Raw genomic sequence first — 22100 nt, 5'->3', positions numbered from 1 at the left:
ATATTGTGCCAAGTTGGAGGGAGGTGTGGATGATGGCAGTGGGGTTGGAACCTCCAGTAACATATTTCTCTTCCCTGATATCGTCCATCTTTATATATCTCCTAGTATTACTTTTCTGTTACATCTTCTACCAGATGTCCAGATTATTTTTACCCTGGTGTATACAGGAATATGTCCTAGATTACTTCAAAACATTAGCCTTCTGTACATACTGTTTTGGACACGGTGTTCTAAGGGATGCCCATGGTCATCTCGGGTACGTCCTCTGTGTCGTCCCACTGAATACTGTTAGTATCTTGATTTTTCACGTTGGGGATGGAACACCACTAGAAGTATGGTTGCGATATCTAAAGAGAAAAATTCCAGCGTGGAAATTTTTATTGAAAGTGACAGCTCAGATCCTAGCTGGTTTTAGCTCTTGGGAATTAGGCCATTTGTTTTATAGACTGGATTTTCACCGGTCCTTTGATGAAAGAGTCAGTCAACAAGAGAATTGTGAGTCTGACCTGAATACTTCACCTCTCTCAGGCTTTCTACTGGAGACCGTAGTCGTCACTTACGATTTTTGGTTGGACCAACAAACTTTATCAAAATATGTGCCAATAGATCTTGCCTTGAAGATCCTAAATTGTGCTGTTCTTGTCTGCTTAGGTAAGTTTTTACAACTCATACTGAGAGAGAAGTTTGAAAGTGCTGTTATTTTTATACTTTAAAGGGGCATGTACACAAATTTGACAGTATTTTTCAAAATTTTGGTATGATATCATGACTAACATGCAGCAAGAGCATTTCGGATTGATATGAAAACATGTTTAATTAGATACTTCTTTTATATCAAAAGTAAAATTTTGGGGTGTTTGATTGTCATACATCCATGCACTTTTTGAAAGTTCTGTAAATGTTCTATAAAGTTCTATAAAACGTTAAAGTCCTACTTAGTATTAAAGAAAAAAAGACAATTTGTGGTGCATTAATGAAAGATATTATTAAAAATCTTATCAAGAAAAGTCAGAATAGAAGTATGAGAAAGCAAAACCAACACATCATTGTTCTCAGTTTGTGTTCAGTGATCAAGTTAACAAATCGGACACACCCAATAAAACAAGCATTAACAATAATAAACACAAGTGTTTGATGGAATGTTATATAGAAAGCTGTTATGAATTTTTGTACAAGTTTAATTCATTAATCTGAAATTATTTTTTGAATAAAAATAGACATTTTAAATTTTAAACAAAATGACAATACAACTTTTCCATGCCCCTTTAAAGATGTTTGTGGCATATTCTTCAGAATGATTTTTTTTTGTCTGTGCTTTTTAGGCCTTAGTAAGACTGGGATGTATTTACACCCTGCAATGGCGACAGGTCACACCTTTGGCTGTGGATCCACATCTGTTTGGTCCCATATATTGGTTTACTGGATAGGACCTTTCTTAGGGATTCTTATAGGACTGAAGGTATGTAGTAGTTATTAATTACAAGTAGAGCTTTTTCAAAAAGCTTGGCTGTCTTTAGCAACAACCTTAAAGGCAGAGATTTTAAGCACTGCCTTCAAAAATACCTGGTCTGTGTACCCCTGTCAATCAAGTACGTTAAGGTACATCATTGGGTGCTAGAACTTGATTGACATTTACTTACTAGTCCCTGTGTATACCCTGTACACCTTGTTTGACACTCCTGGTGTCCATCAAATTAACTTTTGATTCTTTGATATTTACCACACATGGTATAAACAATGGATAAGCTGTATTACTATGGAATTTTTAGCTTGATAATATATATACATACACACCTTTAATATTTGAAATAATTATGATTTTCTTTACGATAATATATATCAAAATTTGGTATAACTTTTTTTTTCATAGCTCAACAAATACTTTGAATACTAATATTTTTAATGGGCGGGGATACTTTGACACATATTCAATTACAAATTAATAAAAATTATTGAGATTTAATTTATTTACAACTTTTTATTTCTATTTCAAATTCATCTCAAAATCCCAACACAGGTAAAGTTTGACTTCTTGGGTACTCTGCTGTGTATTAAATCACTTCCTGTGTATAGGGATTAGGAGACAAACGACCGCAGGTAGACTGCTAGCCCTCAGGGCATTCACACCTGTACAAAATAAGCCCCTCCCTCACCTGGAATTTACCACCTGGTAAAAAATCTCTGCCTTTAAACAGTAAACTGGTATAATTGTTATTATTGTTGATTTAGTTTTGTCAGAATGTGAAATATGGTTCAGGTGAGCAATGTGGTTAGTGGGCCTTTCTGTTTTAGCTAACTTGGTTAAGTTATGCTTTATCTTTGTTTACTCCTTATAAAATGGCTGAACTTTGGTATCTCAAAGATTGATAACTCAAAATACCATGGATATATATGAAATGTTTCTTTATGTATTTAAACCTTGGTATCTTAAAAATTAAAAGTTTGGATATTTCAAAATGTTCTTTGACCCATCAAATTTCTAGATAATGAGGTTTGATTATACATTGCTTTGAATTTAATTGACTATCTTTGTGTTTTTTATTAGCTTGCCAAAAGATTTCGCCTGCCATTCTACAAGAAACCGACTCTTCAGAAGACAGAGAGCGTTGTCCAGAATGGAGACCAAAGTAACAGTTTGACTGAAAAACTTATAGTGAATGGTTTTTCTGAAAACAATGAGGAATTACGACATAGAAACACTCAGAAAGCTTCCAAGACTAACGGGAAATCAGGGATGTAGATCACCATGACAACAGTGTGCATGATCTTAATGTATTTTAGAGAGGCATGGGCACAGATTTGAAGTATTCTTCAAAATTTTTGATAGCATTTCATGACTTGGATTATATTTTGCAAGAGCATTTCAGACCCGTACATTATAAAAATCTGTTAAGAAACTTCTTTCTTTTGAAAATTATAAAAACTACAGATTTGGGGTGTGTTTGATTGCCATACTTGCTTGCATGCTTCATGAACTAAAGTTTTTCCCTAACAATCAATGACATTTGGGTGTCTGAGGTGTATTGATAAAAAGATATTAAAACTGTAATCTTGATACTCTAGAAAAGTGAAAAAAAGAAATGTAAGAAAGCAAAAACAACATGCCAGTGTTGTCATTGTGTGGTCAGTAAGGTGAGCCATGTCAACAAATTGAACACACCCAGTAAAACATAAGCATTTAAAACAATAACAGAGCTTAAATTTACTCATGTTTACAGACACTGGTGTTTTGTGTCAGTTTATGAAAAATAATATCATTGAGCATTGAGAATTTTTATTTAAGTTCAAGTCTTTGAAGTGATGTTTTTGTAGGTGACCTATTGCTATCTCTTTTCGTCCGTCGTCGTCCGTTGTTCGTCGTCCATCGGTCGTAAACTTTTGAACATTTTCAGCTTCTTCTCTGGAACCAGCAAACCAATTTCAACCAATTTTGGCATATAGCATCTATGGGTGAAAGGGAACAAAAATTGTGAAATTCGTAGCCCCTGCCCCCCTTGGGGCCTGAGGGGTGGGGCCAAAACCATCAAAATTAATGCAATCTTTAAACATCTTCTTCTTTACTCCTGGACATCAAGCAGTCAAACTGTTGGCATGATTGTAATAAGCATTGAGCCCTCTACCAAAATTGTGAAATTCATGGCCCCAGGGTCAGGGGTTCTGGTGCTAGGGCGGGGCTATATAGATCATATAGTGAAAGTGCATTATTTCTTTGAAAATCTTCTTCTCTACTCCTGGGTATTATTGAAACAAATTGAATACATAGGTGTGATAAGCAAGAGTGACTCTACCAAAATTGTGAAATTCATGACCCCAGGGTCAGGGGTTCTGGTGCTAGAGCAGGGCTATATAGATCATATAGTGAAAGTGTATATTATTTCTTTTAAAATCTTCTTCTCTACTCCTGGGTATTATTTAAACAAATTAAATACATAGTTATGATAAGCAAGAGTGACTCTACCAAAATTGTGAAATTCATGACCCCAGGGTCAGGGGTTCTGGTGCTAGGGCGGGGCTATATAGATCATATAGTGAAAGTGCATTATTTCTTTGAAAATCTTCTCTTCTCCTGGGTATTATTTAAACAAATACATGGTTACGATAAGCAAGGATGCCTCTTCCAAAATTGTGAATTTCATGACCCCTGGATCAGAGGTTCTGATATTAGGGAGGGGCTCTATTTATTATATAGTGAAAATGCATTAATGCTTTAAAAATCTTCTCTGCACCTGGGCATATCAGAGGCAAAAAGAGTAAAAGTTTTAATAAGGAAGGGTATTTTTACCAGATTTTTGAACATCAGAACCATTTGGTCAAGTGTTCTGGTCCAGGCCAGGGCTCTATTAAGTTGTATTCTACTGAGAGGAGTTATTCCCCTTTGCCATTTACTTGTGATAATTAATCACTGTAAATAATGTACTTGAAAGGTTAATAGAATAAGAGAATTATGCAAGAATTTTTATTGTATAATACAAAAAGTACTTTCATAGTTTTAATGATCAGGTAGACTTGTAAGTAACAGATAAATAAAAATGAGACAAAAATAACTTGTCTTATTAAATGTTCATCAAAGACCAAGAGAGGCCAATGTAAGAGATTTCAACAAGGAATTAAAAGAGTACAGAAGCACTGATTATAAGTCTGTCTGGTGAGAGTGATAAATGGGGAACAGATTAGAACCTAATTTATGTACTGTTAATGAACACTAGACTAATTATTTTGTTGATCCTGATCACCCTATTTTTCTTGCTTTTGGGCAACAAAGCTTCACCTTTCAGTTCATTTTATACTCTATGGATCCTCTAAATTGTTGTATTATACTCAGGTGACCGTTAAGGCCCTTGGGCCTCTTGTTTTTCAAATAAGAATTGAAATTCAAAATTGTTAACGAAAAAGGAATGCAAGTGTATCCATGCCCCTTTGATATTGATGGTAATAAGATGATAATTCAATTCCTGCTCCTTGGTTACTACATGTAAGCCAGGCTTAGTATATACCGGTACATTGGACGAAGTTGTGCATAGTTGAAATTGATTATCTGATTTGTCAAAGAAATAGCACTTACCATATTGAGTCACATAATAATGGAAAGCGTTTACAATTTTTATGCTTGTTTTATTTTTGTCCAGATTTCTTACTCTAAGTTAAGGCTAGTACGTATAATTTTAGAAATGATGCCTAATTCTCACATACCAAGAAAAGCTTTAGGTTGATGTAAAACTTGGAATTTTTGCAAGATTTTTAGTATGTTTTGAAGAATTAAAAATGTAAAAAGAAACTTTAAGAATATATTTTTAATTACAGGTACATATACACATATATCTTTAAATATAAATTTAATTTTCCAGTTTACATGTTTAAAACAAAACAAAAAAAAAAAGATTCTTTTTTTCGTCACTTGAGCATGTTGAGTCAACAACTGTTTATATTTTTATCAAAAATAGTAAACTGATACACATTTGTAAGAAGTTTACAACTGACTTAAACCTCAACATCATTCACTAATACACACTGATAAGATCTGGTTAAAACTAACATTGTCAAAATTTCCCTTCTGACCTTGACTTCAATATTCCTCATTTTGAAATCGCTATAGATTCAAACAGGTGTTCAAATTTTTTTTTTTTCAAACTTCATACACTGATAAAAATTGCTGAGAGTTATTCAACTCTATTATAATTTTCTTATCTCACTATCACATTGACATACATGTAATTTTTTCTCATAATGCATTTATCTTAGTTTCAAAGCAACTGTTTGGAAAAAAATGTTTTGAAGAGAACAAGTTAAAGTCACTTGGTTAGAGTTGGACAGATATTTTTTCTTACACAAAAGAATAATTAAATATACTGCTTTGAGGTCTTTTATATCGATCCCTGATTGAACTTTCTCTTTTTTATGCTAACTGTCCGTTAGCGATTTAGAATGACCATGCTTTTTGTTTGACTGTCAATGCAATTTGCTTCACATTCTCTTTATTTATTGTGTGACTTAACAAAAAACAAAAAACAAAAAAACAAAAAAACCACAATACTTTTTTTCAAATTTTATTCATTTATTTAATATCTTTTAAGGTATTCAATGTATAATGAACGGATTTTGAACTATTTTGAATCATTTTAAACTAGTCAAAAATGCATTGCTAGATAACGATGAAAGTGAAATGAACCAAATTCACATGGCTGATAACATATAAGAAACTGGTCATTTTGCACTTTAAAAGTTTTTGAAGAGTTATCTGCCCTTGATGAAAAGAAGAAAATTTTAATTTCGTCAAAATATCTGCGGTAATTGATTAATTTTATTTCATATATTAAAAGAGAGAGAGAATGTATGCATATTTTCACCAAGAGCTTTTTATGAAATTCAAATTACTTTTTACAATATCTTAATAACACATGCATTGTCCATAGACTTCAATGTAAAATTCAAGGTGCAATTAATTTGACAATAATCAAATTTATGTAGTTTTCTTTGGTGGAGTATTTTTATTTCATAACACCTTCAAAATGATATCATAATTACAAATATAGGACCGTTCATTTATTAGATACAAAATATGGTCGTTATAAATTGAATACCTTAAAAGAAATCCAATCTAAGGATACAATTTGAGGAAATTAAAAACTTTTTTTCTATACAGAATTATATCACAGAAAACCCAAAATAGTTTTTACCATAAAAATCAAATGGTTTAACTTTTAGCTCACTTTAACAAACTTTATAAAGATACATATTGGTAAAGAGCAAATCAGTAATTTTCTGACCTCAACCTTTTGTGTGACCTTAACCTCCCTATGACCTTCACCTTGTTTAGATTAATTTAACTTTATATAAATTAGATACATACTAGGGAGATTAATTCCATTGTAATTAATTTCTTGTATTGTTGTCCTTTTACCTTGACTTTTCCCCTCATTTTTTCTTTGTTCCCTCTTATTGAATTCCATTAAGTATTACTTCAAACAGCTCCATTCGTCTACTGATAAATCTCCATGAGAGCGTCACCATAACTACTTAATGTTTTATTATTGAATATTGACCTTTAAAGATTTACTTAGATAATGAAAATTTTTATATTTTTTTTAACTTTCAAATAATGGATTACTCTTTTTTGAGTGTTTTGAGTTTATAAGAGTTGCTTTATTTTTACTCATTATATAGTTTTATAATTAGCTCACTGTGATATGGTACATGTGGTAGGTAAAAAGGGTATAGTTTGATTGGTTCATTCTTATGCATAGATATTTGGTAGGACCTGTTTGATTGGCTAAAGGTAATAGATAAGAATTATAGATTGGCTTCTTGTGTTACATCTGTTTGATTGCCTCTATGTTACATGGAGGTAGGGGATTTATGATTGGTTAGTTTATTTACAAGATAAGCTGGTCACTGTTTGATTGTCTCATTGCTTTTTTTTTTAATTACTAGCTATAGGTATAGGAGCTGTTTGATTGGTTCTTTGTGCTACATGTTGTATACATGTAGGAGATTTATAATTGGCTTATTGTTTTACCAGTTACCTGACTTAGTTGCCAATGGGAGTTTCATGACTGACTTACTGTGATGCATTTTGAAAGTAAGATTTATATCAGATTTTGTTCATTGTGTTCCAAATGTTAGCCATCAGTATTATATTTTGTTTACAGTATTGCATGTGTCCATAGGTACTATGTTTAAATATGTAACTTTGTAAGATTTTAAACTAATTAAGAGTTATACTTAATATACATGTATAAAGCCAACAATATTTGGGGAAAATCTAGCTTCCAAAAGCTTTATTAGTATATAAGATTTTGTACAGACACCTTGTGCCAATGTTGTCTTCTTGTGGACCAGAGGGGTGGGTGGGGGATGAGGGGGTCCAGTCTACTAACATTGGTATGCAGTCAGCTGGTACTGATGGTGTCTTCTTCTGAAGGGGGGGGGGGGGCAGTCTACTTATTGGGTCTGATCACATTGGCATACAATCAGTAAGTACTGATGCACTCCTTTTCTTTACAACCATAAATGTATGAAAATCAATATTTTTCTATATTCTATTTGTATGTTTTCAACAGCTGTTGAGAAAAGCTATTGAAAATCTTCATAAATAGCTGTCTTTGTCATATCCTTAAGTAAGGAGGGCTCTTGCTGAGGTAAATAATTGATTGGAAGTTAATCTAGAAGTCAGGTATAAAATTTTATTTGATGTAGGAAGAGTAAAAAAAAAAATAGGCAAGTGAAATTTCAGTGGAAACTTTGTTACAATGTCAGAAAAATGCAGCATTAAATAACCTCAAACATCAGATGTAAAAAATGGGGCCTTTAATAATTAGGGCTGGTTTATTGTTATGATCTCAAGTATTAAAATTTATGATTTTTTTTCATTTTGCACTTTAATCTTGTCTCTCTGTCAAGATTCAATATGTTATCCATTCCTTCTGAATAAATGTGAAATGTTAAAATATTCTCAGATACAACACATGCTTGTAGAACAAAGTTTTATTTTGGTATTGAAGTTTTTTGTTAAATATTTTCATATTAAAATGACTAAAAATATAACTTTTGTTATTTTCTTGCCTGTTTAGAAATTATATATTAATAAGTTTGCAGCAAATTCAGTTTTTAAACAACATTTACTAGTAAAACAATAAGATGCAGAGGTAGTTACAGCACCATATGTCAGCATGTTGAATTATAGCTAACAGATTGTCAGTGTTGATGTTTTAAATGTTTTTTTAATAAACTAAATGTGGGATGATCACCTTTGGCTGAATTTCCAGCAATTTTAAAAAATATTTCTTTTGTTAAAAGTTATAATGATAATGCGGTTTCAAAATTAAAAAAAAATGCACTGAATCTTTTGTTTTTTTTTCTTGGTCTCATCATGTGAGATAAAGATGAAGATGTGATATTTAAAAACAAACAAACAAACAACTCGACCCAACTTAACCCCCCCCCCCCCCAAAGATTGTTATGCCCTGTTCACACGGAGAGTTTAATTCGAATTAAACGTAAGTTACTGCGAATTAAATTTGAACCGCGTTCACACGGAGAATTTAATGCGAATTAGTTTAATTCGAATTAATTTACTGCGCATTAAATTACTTCGCATTAGCTCCGTGTGAACGCTAAGCGAAGCTAATTCGAATTAAATTTTGACGCATGCGTAAAAGCAGAATTAAGTCACAGGCCACATGTCGGTGGTCAGATATAGGTACTTGTGCTATTTTAGAGTGGAAAACAAAGGAAAACTATGTTAATCACTAAAATGTGTACAGACACTATGACATTATGTCAAATCAGTTGTCAAATGTATCTGCTAGGCACAATGTGACGTGATTCACAAATGACGTCATAATAGCCTTACTGAATAGCCTTATTATAGAAATAAAAATTTAATTCGCATTAGTTTAATTCGCATTAGCTGTCGTGTGAACGCAATTTAATTCGCATTAGTTTAGTTCGCATTATTTTACTTCGCATTAATTTACTGCGAATTAAACTCTCCGTGTGAACAAGGCATTAGTCATACAGTAATTAAAATCGGCCAAATTAACAACCTTCTTTTCAGTACAATTAAGTACTTGGGTCATGGTTTATAAATAACTATGTATACCTACTGATATGTAAAAGGAGTTCTCTTGGTATACATATTTATAAACCAAAACACAAGTACCTGTGGTTTTCAGGGCTCCTATGCAGTGCTGTCATTAGCCTCCCCTTCACCTCCTATTTTACATAGATCGCACGCAGTGAGGGCGCGGGCAACGCATAATGTAGTTTAATGGTTGTGAACTTTTAGAATATGGCGCAGATGTTTAATTTGTCTACACGGGTCAGAGCTGATAAAGAAATTAGGACGTGCAACGTACCACGGTGAGATCTTTATTGTTATTTAAACAAGAAAAAATAACCCGTCGTACCCTGTAATTAAATCCTTGTACTGAAATCTACAAACGATTGCTATGTGAAGGAAGTTCCTTTTTGCACGAATTGACGAAATTGAAATGTCGAAAGTTGCGTTTTCTCTGTCATTCTAAATTTCCACCGTTAGTACTGTCATGAAATGGAACGAATCTCGAGATTATCTATTTCAAGGGGGTGTAACGTTTGTTCACCCTCAATGCGAAGGTGCGAGTGACTCCATCGGAACATCATAGTTTTGTTAAATGAAAATATATTTTTTTTAACTTTCCCTTTCTTTTTTTTCCTTGCAGACTTTTAGTAGAAGTGCTTTGGCCCCCTCCCACCACTACAATATAATAGTCTGGGATACGCATTAGTTCAGTAATGGAATTCCCTCTTATATACAAGGAGCACCCGTGGAGGTGGTATAATAAACAAGAGGCCCATGGGCCAAAACGCTCACCTGAGTCACTTTGGTCCTGTTGTTTTTCATCATATTTGAACAATTTAGAATCTACACTACCTCAGGAAGCTTCAACATAAGTTTACTGGCCCAGTGGTTCCTGAGAAGAAGATTTTTAAAGATTTTTCCTATATGTTTCAATGTAAAAGTTTGGTTCCCTATTGTGGCCCCACCCTACTCCAGGAGGAGATGAATTGAACAATTTAGAATCTTTACTCCCTCAGAAAGCTTCCACTTCAGTTTCAGCTTTTCTGACCCAGTGGTTTTTGAGAAGATTTACTAATGACCCCACCTTTTTTTTTGTCTTTTCTTGATTATCTCCCCTTGGAAGGGGGCCTGGCCCTTCATTTTTACAATTTAAATTTCCCTTCTCCTTAGGATGCTTTTATTAACTTTGGTTAAAATGGCCCAGTGGTTCTTGGGGAGAAGATGAAAATGTGAAAAGTTTATAGACGGACGACGGGCAACTAATGGATTCAAATTCACACAAATTGGCATGTGGAACCTATCAATGATATAAAGCTTTAAATTTTCTCACACGCTCTTGTAAAAAAGGATCGATCCATAGATGAAATACGGGGACTTTATAGGGCAAACAAATTATCAAATCACCAATAAAGGTGACCTGATATACATACATAAAGAGTTCGTTTATAGTCTGTTTTCATTTTTATGAAAAATATTTTAAAGCCACAGTAGAGGTTTAGTATCACATACAAGAAAACAGACTATAGGAACTCTTTAACATGTTTAATGCGAGGAGATAAACAATTACGTCATCGGAGCCACATTTTGAACAGAGATTTCAGTGAATGTTTTATGTTAAGGTTCACATGCCCAGACGGTAAGCAGTGTGGAAATAATAGTGACAGAGAGTTAATTAAACAACTAAATGACTTCATTGAAGCGAGTGCCAGTGTTGCCTAGGTGAATAATTCCTGCTAACGCCAGCCGAAGATGGGGCTTTATTTCGAGACGTGAATTATGAATGACTGTCCCGAGATTCGGTGGAGGCGTCAGACCAAATATTTAGCCGAGCCGAATCTCCCCCGAGATTAACTTTTCTCAAGCAGAGAGCTGCAGCTACGTCACCACATGATAAGCGGAAAACACCCCGCGTAATCTCCATACGTGTATCACATCAGTGTTCATTGCGTCCAATGAATCCTAACTCCGTCACCAGAGCCCTCTACAATATATATACCAACGTATTAAATACAACTTTTTCCCAGTTTAGTTTTTTTTTTATCCCTTTTCCTTAAATTTAAAAGATTTGAAATAGTATTAAAATATATTTTAAGAAAAGATGTCGGAGATATCAATGATGATCCAATAATAACACTTTTTTTCAGGAAAAACACCTCATGACGTGGAGGGATGTCTGGGTAGTGGCACTGGGGTTCGAACCCCCCGTAACACATTTCTCTGCGGCGGTCTCCGCAATTATTATCTACCTTCTGGCCCTTCTTTTCTGTTATGTCTCTTATCAACTAGCTAGGGCACTGATGCCCCGGATCGTACAGGAATATGTCCTCGACTTCTTCAAAACTTTAGCCTTCTGTACGTACTGTTTTGGACACGGAGTTATAAGGAATGCACATGGCCATCTTGGATATGTTCTATGTGTCGTGCCATTAAACACAGCTAGTGTGCTCATATTTAACATAGGAGATGGAACACCTCTTACCGTTTGGTCTAAGTATCTTCGAGGACAGATTCCAAAATGGAAATTCTTCGCCAAAGTGTCTGCCCAGATTCTTGCAGGTTTTTTTGCCTGGGAGCTTGGACATTATATTTTAAGTTTAGATTTTCATTCGTCTTTCTCGGAGAAAATAACTCAAAAATCAAACTGTAACTCAGATCTCAGAATTGCGGCTATAGCTGGATTTGCTCTAGAGGGAATTGGAGTTGCTTATGACTTCTGGATGAACCAACAAACGCTCTCTAAATACAAACCATTAGACATAGCCCTGAAGTTCACCAACACAGCACTGATTGTATGTATCGGTAAGGTATTTGTATTAGTCAATAAGAAACATGCAGTGTACATGTTGACAGATTTTAGAAGACATATTTGATTAATTAAGATTATATTCTTTAAATGCATGTGATGTTTGTTTTCTTTTACTTTACAACCATGATACATGTTAAAAATTAAAGAAATAACTGTGGGATACCTTTCTACTCAGATACTGTTTTCCTTACTTCTCCTTTTTCTTTATCGTTCGATTGGTCGATTCTATTTTTAGGTGTGAAGATGACCGGGATGTATATTCACCCAGCTTTAGCCACAGGTCGAACACTCGGCTGCGGAACCACCCCAATCTTGTCTCATCTCCTTGTTTACTGGGGTGGGCCATTTGTAGGAATATACTTAGGACTTAAGGTGAGCTGACTACATAAGAACATTGAAAAAATATTCAAAATTTAAAAAAATATTGCAAACACATAAAGCTTCCAAATCAAATGGTATACATGTATTAAGCTAAAATACCAAAGAATAAATTTGTATCCTGTTGTAAATTTGAATATACTTGGTGTAGGTAACTTCATAACATCACATTTTGGTCTTTAAGGATCTTCCAAAACAAAATCAGGTTCTTCTTGCACGCACTAGAACTGTTTCGATATTGTATACAGGGTTATATTCACCCCTTGTAATTATCTATTTTCGCCCTTTCACGATTGCAAGCTTTTTACCCCAAATTGCAATTTAAATTCATCGGGACACAGTTATGTTATATAATAATAATGCTGTTTTCTTTGAACTCACCCACTTGCAACGATGGCGGAACGGACGAAAATGAAACGGGGACTAACATTTTTCTTTATGCACTAAAACTAAGCTCACCTGAGCCGAAGGCTTAAGTTAGCTTTTCTGATCGAAACGTATCCCACGTCCATCTGATTGTCTGTCTGTCATGTGAACGTGTTATGTGAACGTGTCATGTGACTGTCTGTCTATGCATGTGGTGACTGTTGGCACTTTTCACATTTTCGATTCTTTTCCAAAACCACTGGGCCAATTTCAGCCAAACTTTGCCAAAAAGCATCCTCGGGTGAAGGGGATTTAAGTTTGTTTACAGGAAGTACCACGTCCTCATTCAAGGGGGAATAATTAAAAAAAAATTGTGAAAATTTGGTGGCATCTTTTAAAAATTCTGTTCTCAAGAACCAGTGGGCCAGAAAAGATGAAAATTATAGGAAAAGTTTTTTTTACATAGATTCAAATTCGTCCAAGTCATGAACTCAATAATTTGAAGTACAATTTGCAAACGGGGTTTCTTGCCTACTAATTTCTTAAAGGCAGAGATTTTTTACCGGGTGGTAAATTCCAGGTGAGGGAGGGGTTATTTTGTACAGGTGTGAATGCCTTGAGGGCTAGCAGTCTACCTGTGGTCATTTGTCTCCTAATCTCTATACACAGGAAGTGATTTAATACACAGTAGAGTACCCAAGAAGTCAAACTTTACCTGTGTTGGGATTTTGAATTGATTTTAAATTAGAAATAAAAAGTTATAAATAAAGATTAATCTCAATATTTTTTTATTAATTTGTTATTGAATGTGTGTCAAAGCATCCCCACCCATTAAAAAAATATTATTATTCACATTATTTGTTGAGCTTTGAAAAAAATTATACCAAATTTTAATATATATTATCATAAAGAATATCATAATTATTTCAAATACTAAAGGTGTGTATGGATATATATTATCAAGCTAAAAATTCCATAGTAATACAGCTTCTCTATTGTTTATACCATGTGTGGTAAATATCAAAGGATCAAAAGTTAATTTGAAGGTCACCACGAGTGCCAAACAAGGTGTACAGGGTATACACAGGGACTAGTAAGTAAATGCCAATCAAGTTCTAGCATCCAATGATGTACCTTTATGCACTTGATTGACAGGGGTACACAGATCAGGTATTTTTGAAGGCGGTGCTTAAAATCTCTGCCTTTAAAAACAAAATGAAATCACAACCATAATATCAAGTAATTAAAAATAACTTTCCATCAGTGCAACTATGTCCCAATTTTTTATGGATATTTGCTAGCAAATAAAACTGACACACCCACGGCTCCTATACATTTTCTGAAAGATTTGGCTAGTTAAGGTTTTAAATTTTCTTTCCTCACTCAAGTTAACCTGAGTTTTAATGAAAAATCACAAACAGGTCTGGCTGAACAGTGATGTAAAAATTACATAACAGTAACTACTACATATATACAACCTTTCTGTAAACAAAAACAGATCTATTTTCTTGATGCCATAAAAAATCACCTTAATTGTTATGGATTTTTTCCCCGGATTTTTTAATTTAACAAGAAAAAATAACTAATTGATTTCATTACAAGATTTTTCTGGTAACAATGATTAAGGGGTACAATACAGACTTGACATGTCATCTTGGAGGAAAAAAAAATATGGCAACATTTAATGCAAAATTGTTTAGTCAAAAAGTTAAAAATGTGGTGTTTTGACCTAAATATACAAATCCAGAAGTATTGCAAGCTGAATTCGAAATCAGACTGATTTAATCTTTCAAAAAATGTTTTGCTTTGTGGCCGCCATTCCTTTTGTCTTCTTTTCTTTGAAAGACGGTAGGAACTTCTTTGTCTTGTCCAAGACATGATCATTTTCTGACAAGTACATGTAATTACATGTAGCTTCTATCCTGTAAAAGCTTTAAGTATTTTGAAACAGATTATCTTAATTTACATATATAAAATTAAGAATGCTAAAAATTAACACATTGATATAATTTTCTTTTTAAAATTAAAAATATTTATAAAGTATATTTATAAATGTAGTTAAATGATTTGGTTAATTCAATGAATTAAGACTGAAAAATTATCAACCTAGTAGTAAACCGTCATGGTTAAATTATTGAACTAAAAGAAATAGCAGAGGGAATATCTTTAAAAGTCTTTTCAAGAACAGCAAAGTCATTATTAGCCATATTAATACAGAAGCATCCTCAGATAGTGAAAATTCAAGATTATTCAAATCATGACTCCCAATGGTAGGACCGGGCCACAACAAGGGATAAAAGTTATACAAAGGAATATTTAGGAAAATTTAAAAACCTTCTTCTTAAGAACAGCAAAGCCATGATCAATTATATTCATAAGAAATCATCCTCATGTATATTGGAAAAAGAATCTGCTGATAAAGAACAGAAGGGCCATACTTACTCAGGTGAGCATTGTGGCCCATGGGCCTCTTCTTGTATATTTTAACAGGCTAGCCAGTTTATCAGTCTTCCTTTCATCGAAACACCAAAAATTGAAGAAAGTGCAAAAGATGTCCAGAATGATGCCAAGTTTTCGGAACCTAGAGACAAAAAAGTGCATGCGGGAAAAGTACGACAAAGAAACAAACAAACTCATAAAAAATCATAGGATTGTCCAAAAGTCTTACAGAAGTAAATATTAACATTCTAACAATTTTATTATTATTATTCATATAAAGTTAATTAAAACACGAGTAAAAGTGAGCCTCATATGAAAGTTTTCTTCACCTTGTTATAGTACAATACAACCTGTACGAAATGTTTCGCCCGGAATATAGGGGGAATAGAGGCGTACTTGGAGAAGGGATTCCGGGCGTCAGTTTGTCTCAATACATATATGGTGATATACAGGTTCCGGGCGTAACCCAAGAGGAAACCAAGAGGAATTGAGCAGGAATTTGAGGCGAAAAATGCAAATGAGCTACGCCCGGAAAAATAAATGACGCCCGGAAAAATTTTACGCCTGGAAACTAAAATGACGCCTGAAGCAGAATTACGCCTGGAATGTCCTTATTATTATATAATACTATGTGACCTAAAAACCTGTATAACCAAGAAAAAAACATTTGGGTTATGATTTACAATGTTAAAGTTAAAAATTTAGCCTTTTGAACTAGAAGAAAACATAATGACAGGTCATTAACATAGTATAAAAATATAATTTATAAAAGCTGTTTCAATTTTTTGTACAAGGGACACTGTCAAACAACACTATGAGTGTAAAATAATGTTTAAGAATTCAAAAAACTTCTTAAAATACATTTTATCACTTCAATAATCATGACTCATGACACTGAAACAAATAACTGAATACAGTTCTTAATTTATTCAGTACGTTACAGTTCGAATGCCTCTATCAGACAAACTCAAAATATCTAAAGTAAAGAGTCGATAAGTTATAACTTATGATCATTGTACATAATCATAATCAAAAGATCTACTCAAGTTGATACCAGATATTAATTATCACACCTACCAGTAGATACTATGTCATCCAGAACAAGTGTAAAAGCCTTAACGTTGATATATCTGTATTTCCTATTTCACTCACACTAAACTCCCTCCTTCTTGATCAAATTCAAACTTAACTTCCTATCTGAAATGACCCTTAATTGATTATTAAATTGACCAATCAGACGCCTTTCTTCCTCCTGAAAGTTCCAGGCGTAATTTTTGTTTCTATTTTCCTGCCATTTTACGCCAGGAAAATCTGAACTTGCCAATTGACGCCCGGAAAGAAGAAAAGACGCCTGGAAGACGCCTCTTATACTCAGGCGTAACTTTTCAAAAACTCCGTCTCCGCCTCAAGTACGCCCGGAATTTGCCAATTCCTGCTAGATTCCACCCATATTCCGGGCGGAATCCGCCTTTAAAATTCATACAGGAATAAAAGTGATTCTGAAATACTAGTAACTGACAACTTTGCTTCATTACAATAGAACACGATTAAAACTGACCTTAAAATTTAATAAGCTGATGTTATGACAGTTAAACATAATTAAAATGAACCGTTGATGACACTCATCTCTATAGTACATTGTGAAAACAAGGTCTAAGTCAACCTCGAATCGGAACATATGCTCTAGAATAAGTATCGAATAAGTTGAGGGAGATAAACACAATATGCATGCAGGTGATAGAGGAATATTACTACATAAATAAGGAAAGCTAACGATGGAAAAACTGAAGACATAATTTTGTCATAGAATTTAGTTGTTAGTTAGCCCTTATCGTCTAACGCAAGTACAACATCAAACGTTGATGGAATTGACTGTATTCTATGTATTCTGATTTTAAATTGGGGATACAAAAAGTTCACTCAATAAGAGAAAGTCAGAGCATAGGTTTGAAATAAATTATGGGGACAATCAACGTCTTTATAAACATTTCAATTCGCCCAACAACCCTACTTCTTTCATTGGGGATAGAATTTTGGAAAAAAATATTCATATGAAGCAGAATTTATTCAAAATCATACATGAAATCCTTTTCCGTGGCCTTCAACTAGACATATATATTAAGATATATCGACAACTTATTATCAATTAACAACAGCTATTTCCATTCATATGTCGACACGATATATCCCAGTGAGCTTGAATTAAAAGATACCACACAGTCTGACACATCTGTTTCATATTTGGAAATTTTACTAGAAAAAGACGTTAATGGTAATCTAACAACAAAGCTTTATGATAAAACGTGATAACTTTAACTTTTCAGTCGTCAACTTCCCTTACTTATGCAGCAACCCTAACAAAAAATTACTATAGTTAACTATAGTTTACTATAGTGAAAACTTTGATACTTTGATTTACCATGGAATTTACTCTGGAACTTTTGTGAGACTTCAAAGCTTAAATCTCTTAAATTAGATAACAGTTATGTTAATTTTAAAAAATAATATTTGAATATACAAATAACACTTCCATTTAATATAAAAATGTGCATGTATGAATTGAACACAAAAATACAACAATCTGAAATCCCATATAAAAATTACTTTGATTTACTATAGTAAAAAAAAAACTTTGATACTATAATAAACTATAGTTAACTATGGCATTTTTTGTTAGGGAATATACCCTTGTCACCTGCAAATGGGGTGTATATCTCTCAACTAATTCGATACGCAATAGCATGCTCTACGTATGAACAATTTCTAAAAGGAGGTAAGTTATTGACAAACAAGTTGATTAAGCAAGAATATCAACAGTCTCATTTAAAGTCATCATTTCGTAGGCTCTATGGTCGACATAATGACCTTGTCAGCAAATACAATCTATCATTAAGTCTGACTAACGTTTTTCTTGCTAATTGTTATGCCTTTATTGTCGACGGATTTTTCCGTTATTTCGCGATCATGACAAGGAGCACATGGCGGATGTAACCGTTCGGCAGGGAACTCCTCCATGGCACCTGATCTCACCTCTGATGTTTTTAGAGGACGATGTTTGCTCTTCTCCCGATTTGTATTGTTTTAATGGACTTTGAGCTTGAATACTATTCGTTATCTCCATATTTCATCATCCAACAATAGTCCCACTCAAGTACTCCATTCCGTAGACAAAGATCAGGAAACTAGGTATGGTATTACCATATGGTTACAACGACTACATAAATAATGAAGGGGATTTTTAAAGCCCACAATATGATAATGTGAAAGTGATATGATCATAGTCATGGACATCGATCATAAGACCAAATATATATGATGTCTCTTTTGATAAAGTCTTCATCACAATTAATTATATAAATAAATCCTGTATATCTTCTATCCGTTCTACCAGTGAATATCATGTACTAGAAATGACACTTCTTCAATGGCGCCATACGCCATTACGAAGTTCACAACATTCCTACTATAGAAATTTGTGCGACTTTTAGAAATGCATTTTGTCATTTATTATTTTTTAAAGGTGTCTTTCCTTAAAATATTTTATAGGACAGAAAAAAAATTCGTGCATAAACGATTGTTCTGAATGGAGATAAACGCCATCGCATTTGTAGAAAAAGCCCCCCCCCCCCCACCCTTTCATCTCTCGACCAAGTCCAGGAAATGAGGGGAAAAAAATCTTCCTAAAACCTTTCTTGTGCACATTTGTGCATCCAAAAGCCATAAGCTGTCAATTATCTAATCATCACTTAATTATTTTCTAACAGGTTTAATGGACAAAACAAATTAGCCTTTTTGTATACACAAATAGTACTTCGCTTGACCAGAATTGACACCTATGACGTCAGAGCAATGGCGAATACATCGGCGATCAAAATATGCATTTTGAGAATTGCTGAAACATCAAAAATATTAATTTTCTAGCAAAGATTTTTAAATATATGATTTTAATATCATGTAAACTTTGTCATATCAAAAATTTTTGAGACGTGATAAAAATCCTTTAAATGACCAAACGTAAAACCCTTCAAGAGAGAGGGCAAAACCTTCTGAAAGACTACTTTTATTTCAAAAGAAACATATTTGATATTCTATTCACAGTGATTTTATATCTGTTTTAAAAGGAAAAAAAAGGTTTCAGTCGATGCTGAAGCAATGTTTTGATGCAATATGCACGTTGCTACGTTTAGGTTATCGATTTTGCGAAACAATATTTTAGTGAAATATTTGTTTAAACTCTTAGACTCGTAATCGTAATAGATACCAAAATATTTTATGATGTTACAAATATTCATAGAAAGTATACGATTATCATATATTGTATATCATTATAAAATATATATAAAACACTAAAAAGGAACAAGGCGAAGATAACAAACACTGATCAATCTCATAAATCTTTAAACAATATATATTGTGAAAAGCGCAAAACAGATCCAGTGAAACAACAGAGATGGGATAAGGCGCCAAGGAGGAGTAAGTATTCACTGTCGACTGGTTATACCCGCCCTGAGCCCTCTGTATTAATAAGGTACCTGATGTAATCAGTAGTAAAATTTGACACTAAACCAATTTCAAAGCAAATGATAAAACGTCGGTCAAAATACGACTCAACGATAGGTTGTATTTGCAAACGAGGTCTTTATATAACGACCATAAGAGAGCCATATCTGCCTTGCCGACGACACGGCCTACCCAAGAATTTAAAAGGAAATCACCCGTTTCCTTTTATAGATATTCATTTTCAAAATCAGCCGATGTTATATCATTGGAAAGAGTGTTATATTTTCATAGGTTTAGCTGTGTCATATAACAATTATTTTACTTGTTCTTTACTCTAAATTCAAGACGTAAGACTAAGAAAATCAGTACAAATAAAACAAATAGCTATGAATATGCAAAATTCAATGAAATCGTTTAGAATTGTCTTTTCCCGAGATATTTTCAAATAGAAATGTGTATATTAAAACTTTTGGTTTTTTTTCATTTTTATAAAAATAATTAAGCAAAAAGAATAAAAGATACAGAAAAAAGATTAAAAAGGCATAAAAAGAAAATGTTTGACTCGAACTCGGAATCATTTCATTTACATTCTAGTCAACATACCACTGCTCCATGAGATCACTGGTGTCGAAGGCATAAATTGAAGACAAATCGCTAAATCTAAAAATAGTATGAGAAGGAAATTGAATATATATTTTCATCATTTATAATATGAAGACCACCTTTAACCAAAATTATCTAAATGTAATGAAGTGCAGACATATCCAAATAAAACTATTCGAATATTGTTTTTCTGGTTAAAGGTGGTCTTTGTCAACAGTTGTCATCGTTAATGTAGATACTTTTATATTTACTATATACTCCATACAAATTAAATGATTTTCATATTTATCATATACAGAAAATATTAACATTTACATATTATCATTGTGTAATTTGAGTTTTCATATTTATAAACTAAGATTATATGACAATTTTTTGGTTACAAAAAAATGTTTAAGAAATCATTACTAGAGTAGGCGAAAATGCTCATCAAATGTGCTATGGCTCTTTGCAAAATCCTGACTTTAAAAGGTTGTTGAACCCTGATTTTTTAACTGCTGTCATAATTTCATAATTATTATGAATTATGTAGAAGACTACGCCAGGCGATGGCAAAAGAAGAACTTGATACTTTGTCAGAATGGATTAAAAGTACATGTATAAGATGGATGTTGACATCTGGCATAAGGCGGCTGACTGGCAATGTGAAAAACCATCTATTCTTCTGTCTTCAGTAATTTAAAAAAAGAAGAATTAGATTAATAAATCAGTATGAACTGATCTCAGTTGACAAAGCAGTTGAGAACATTGTTTGTAAAGCTCATTGTTTTAATTTTATTTTAAAGGAACTTGGATATGATGATGCAAATGGTAATCTAACTAATACTGATAGTACTTTCTAAGGAAGAAATTCTTCAAAACCATATGTCAATTCTGAAAATTTTTAATATTCCCCAAAATTAAATTTAATTACAATACTCATACTGAATTCCTATACTAAATAAAATCCTTACAAAGATACATAGCGGGTTCCAGTAAATGATCTACGAAGCTTCCCTTTACCCCTCACTAAAATATTAACAGCAGTGATAGAGAAACTTCAGAAGTACTGTACAACAGTATATTCGAGAAGTGGTGTGAATCAGATGTGGATTCCTAAACACTCCGAGGAAATTTTAGAAAATTTGAAATCACAAAATTTTGCCAACATCAAATACATCGAAACGTACTACTTTTCAAAACTTTATACAACCATTCCCCACGATAAATTAAAGTCCAGGCTTTTTGACATCATAGAGAGATGCTTTTTATATTAAGAGGGAACTCGTGAATTTACTTACTTTGTCATTGGTCATTTGCAAAATTATTTTGTTAAGAAACATTCTGATTGTACACACAAGTACTTGTCTATCGTCATCTTCCCTTATTTATTTAGCAAGTGTGAGACGTTAATTACATCTGCATATGGAGTTTATGTCTCCCAGCTGAACAATCTGTGTGAAAAAATGT

At 33.2% G+C, this 22100-nt stretch overlaps 1 protein-coding gene across 1 annotated transcript; it reads left to right on the top strand.

The window, feature by feature from the left end:
- On the top strand, window positions 1-15803 carry LOC133193960 (uncharacterized). Its single transcript, XM_061329872.1, has 7 exons — window positions 1-651; window positions 1323-1459; window positions 2546-2737; window positions 3064-3132; window positions 11704-12358; window positions 12601-12737; window positions 15600-15803. Exons 1-7 carry the CDS (start codon window positions 30-32, stop codon window positions 15756-15758), a joined length of 1971 nt encoding a protein of 656 aa, XP_061185856.1. The 5' UTR covers window positions 1-29; the 3' UTR covers window positions 15759-15803.
- The last annotated feature ends 6297 nt before the right edge of the window (window positions 15804-22100 follow it).

Source organism: Saccostrea echinata, unplaced genomic scaffold (assembly GCF_033153115.1).
Source record: "Saccostrea echinata isolate AGI-Se365-2 ecotype Australia unplaced genomic scaffold, CSIRO_AGI_Sech_v1 ptg000028l, whole genome shotgun sequence".
NCBI classification, from domain to species: Eukaryota; Metazoa; Mollusca; class Bivalvia; order Ostreida; family Ostreidae; genus Saccostrea; species Saccostrea echinata.
This window is presented reverse-complemented; position numbering and strand designations above follow the sequence as displayed.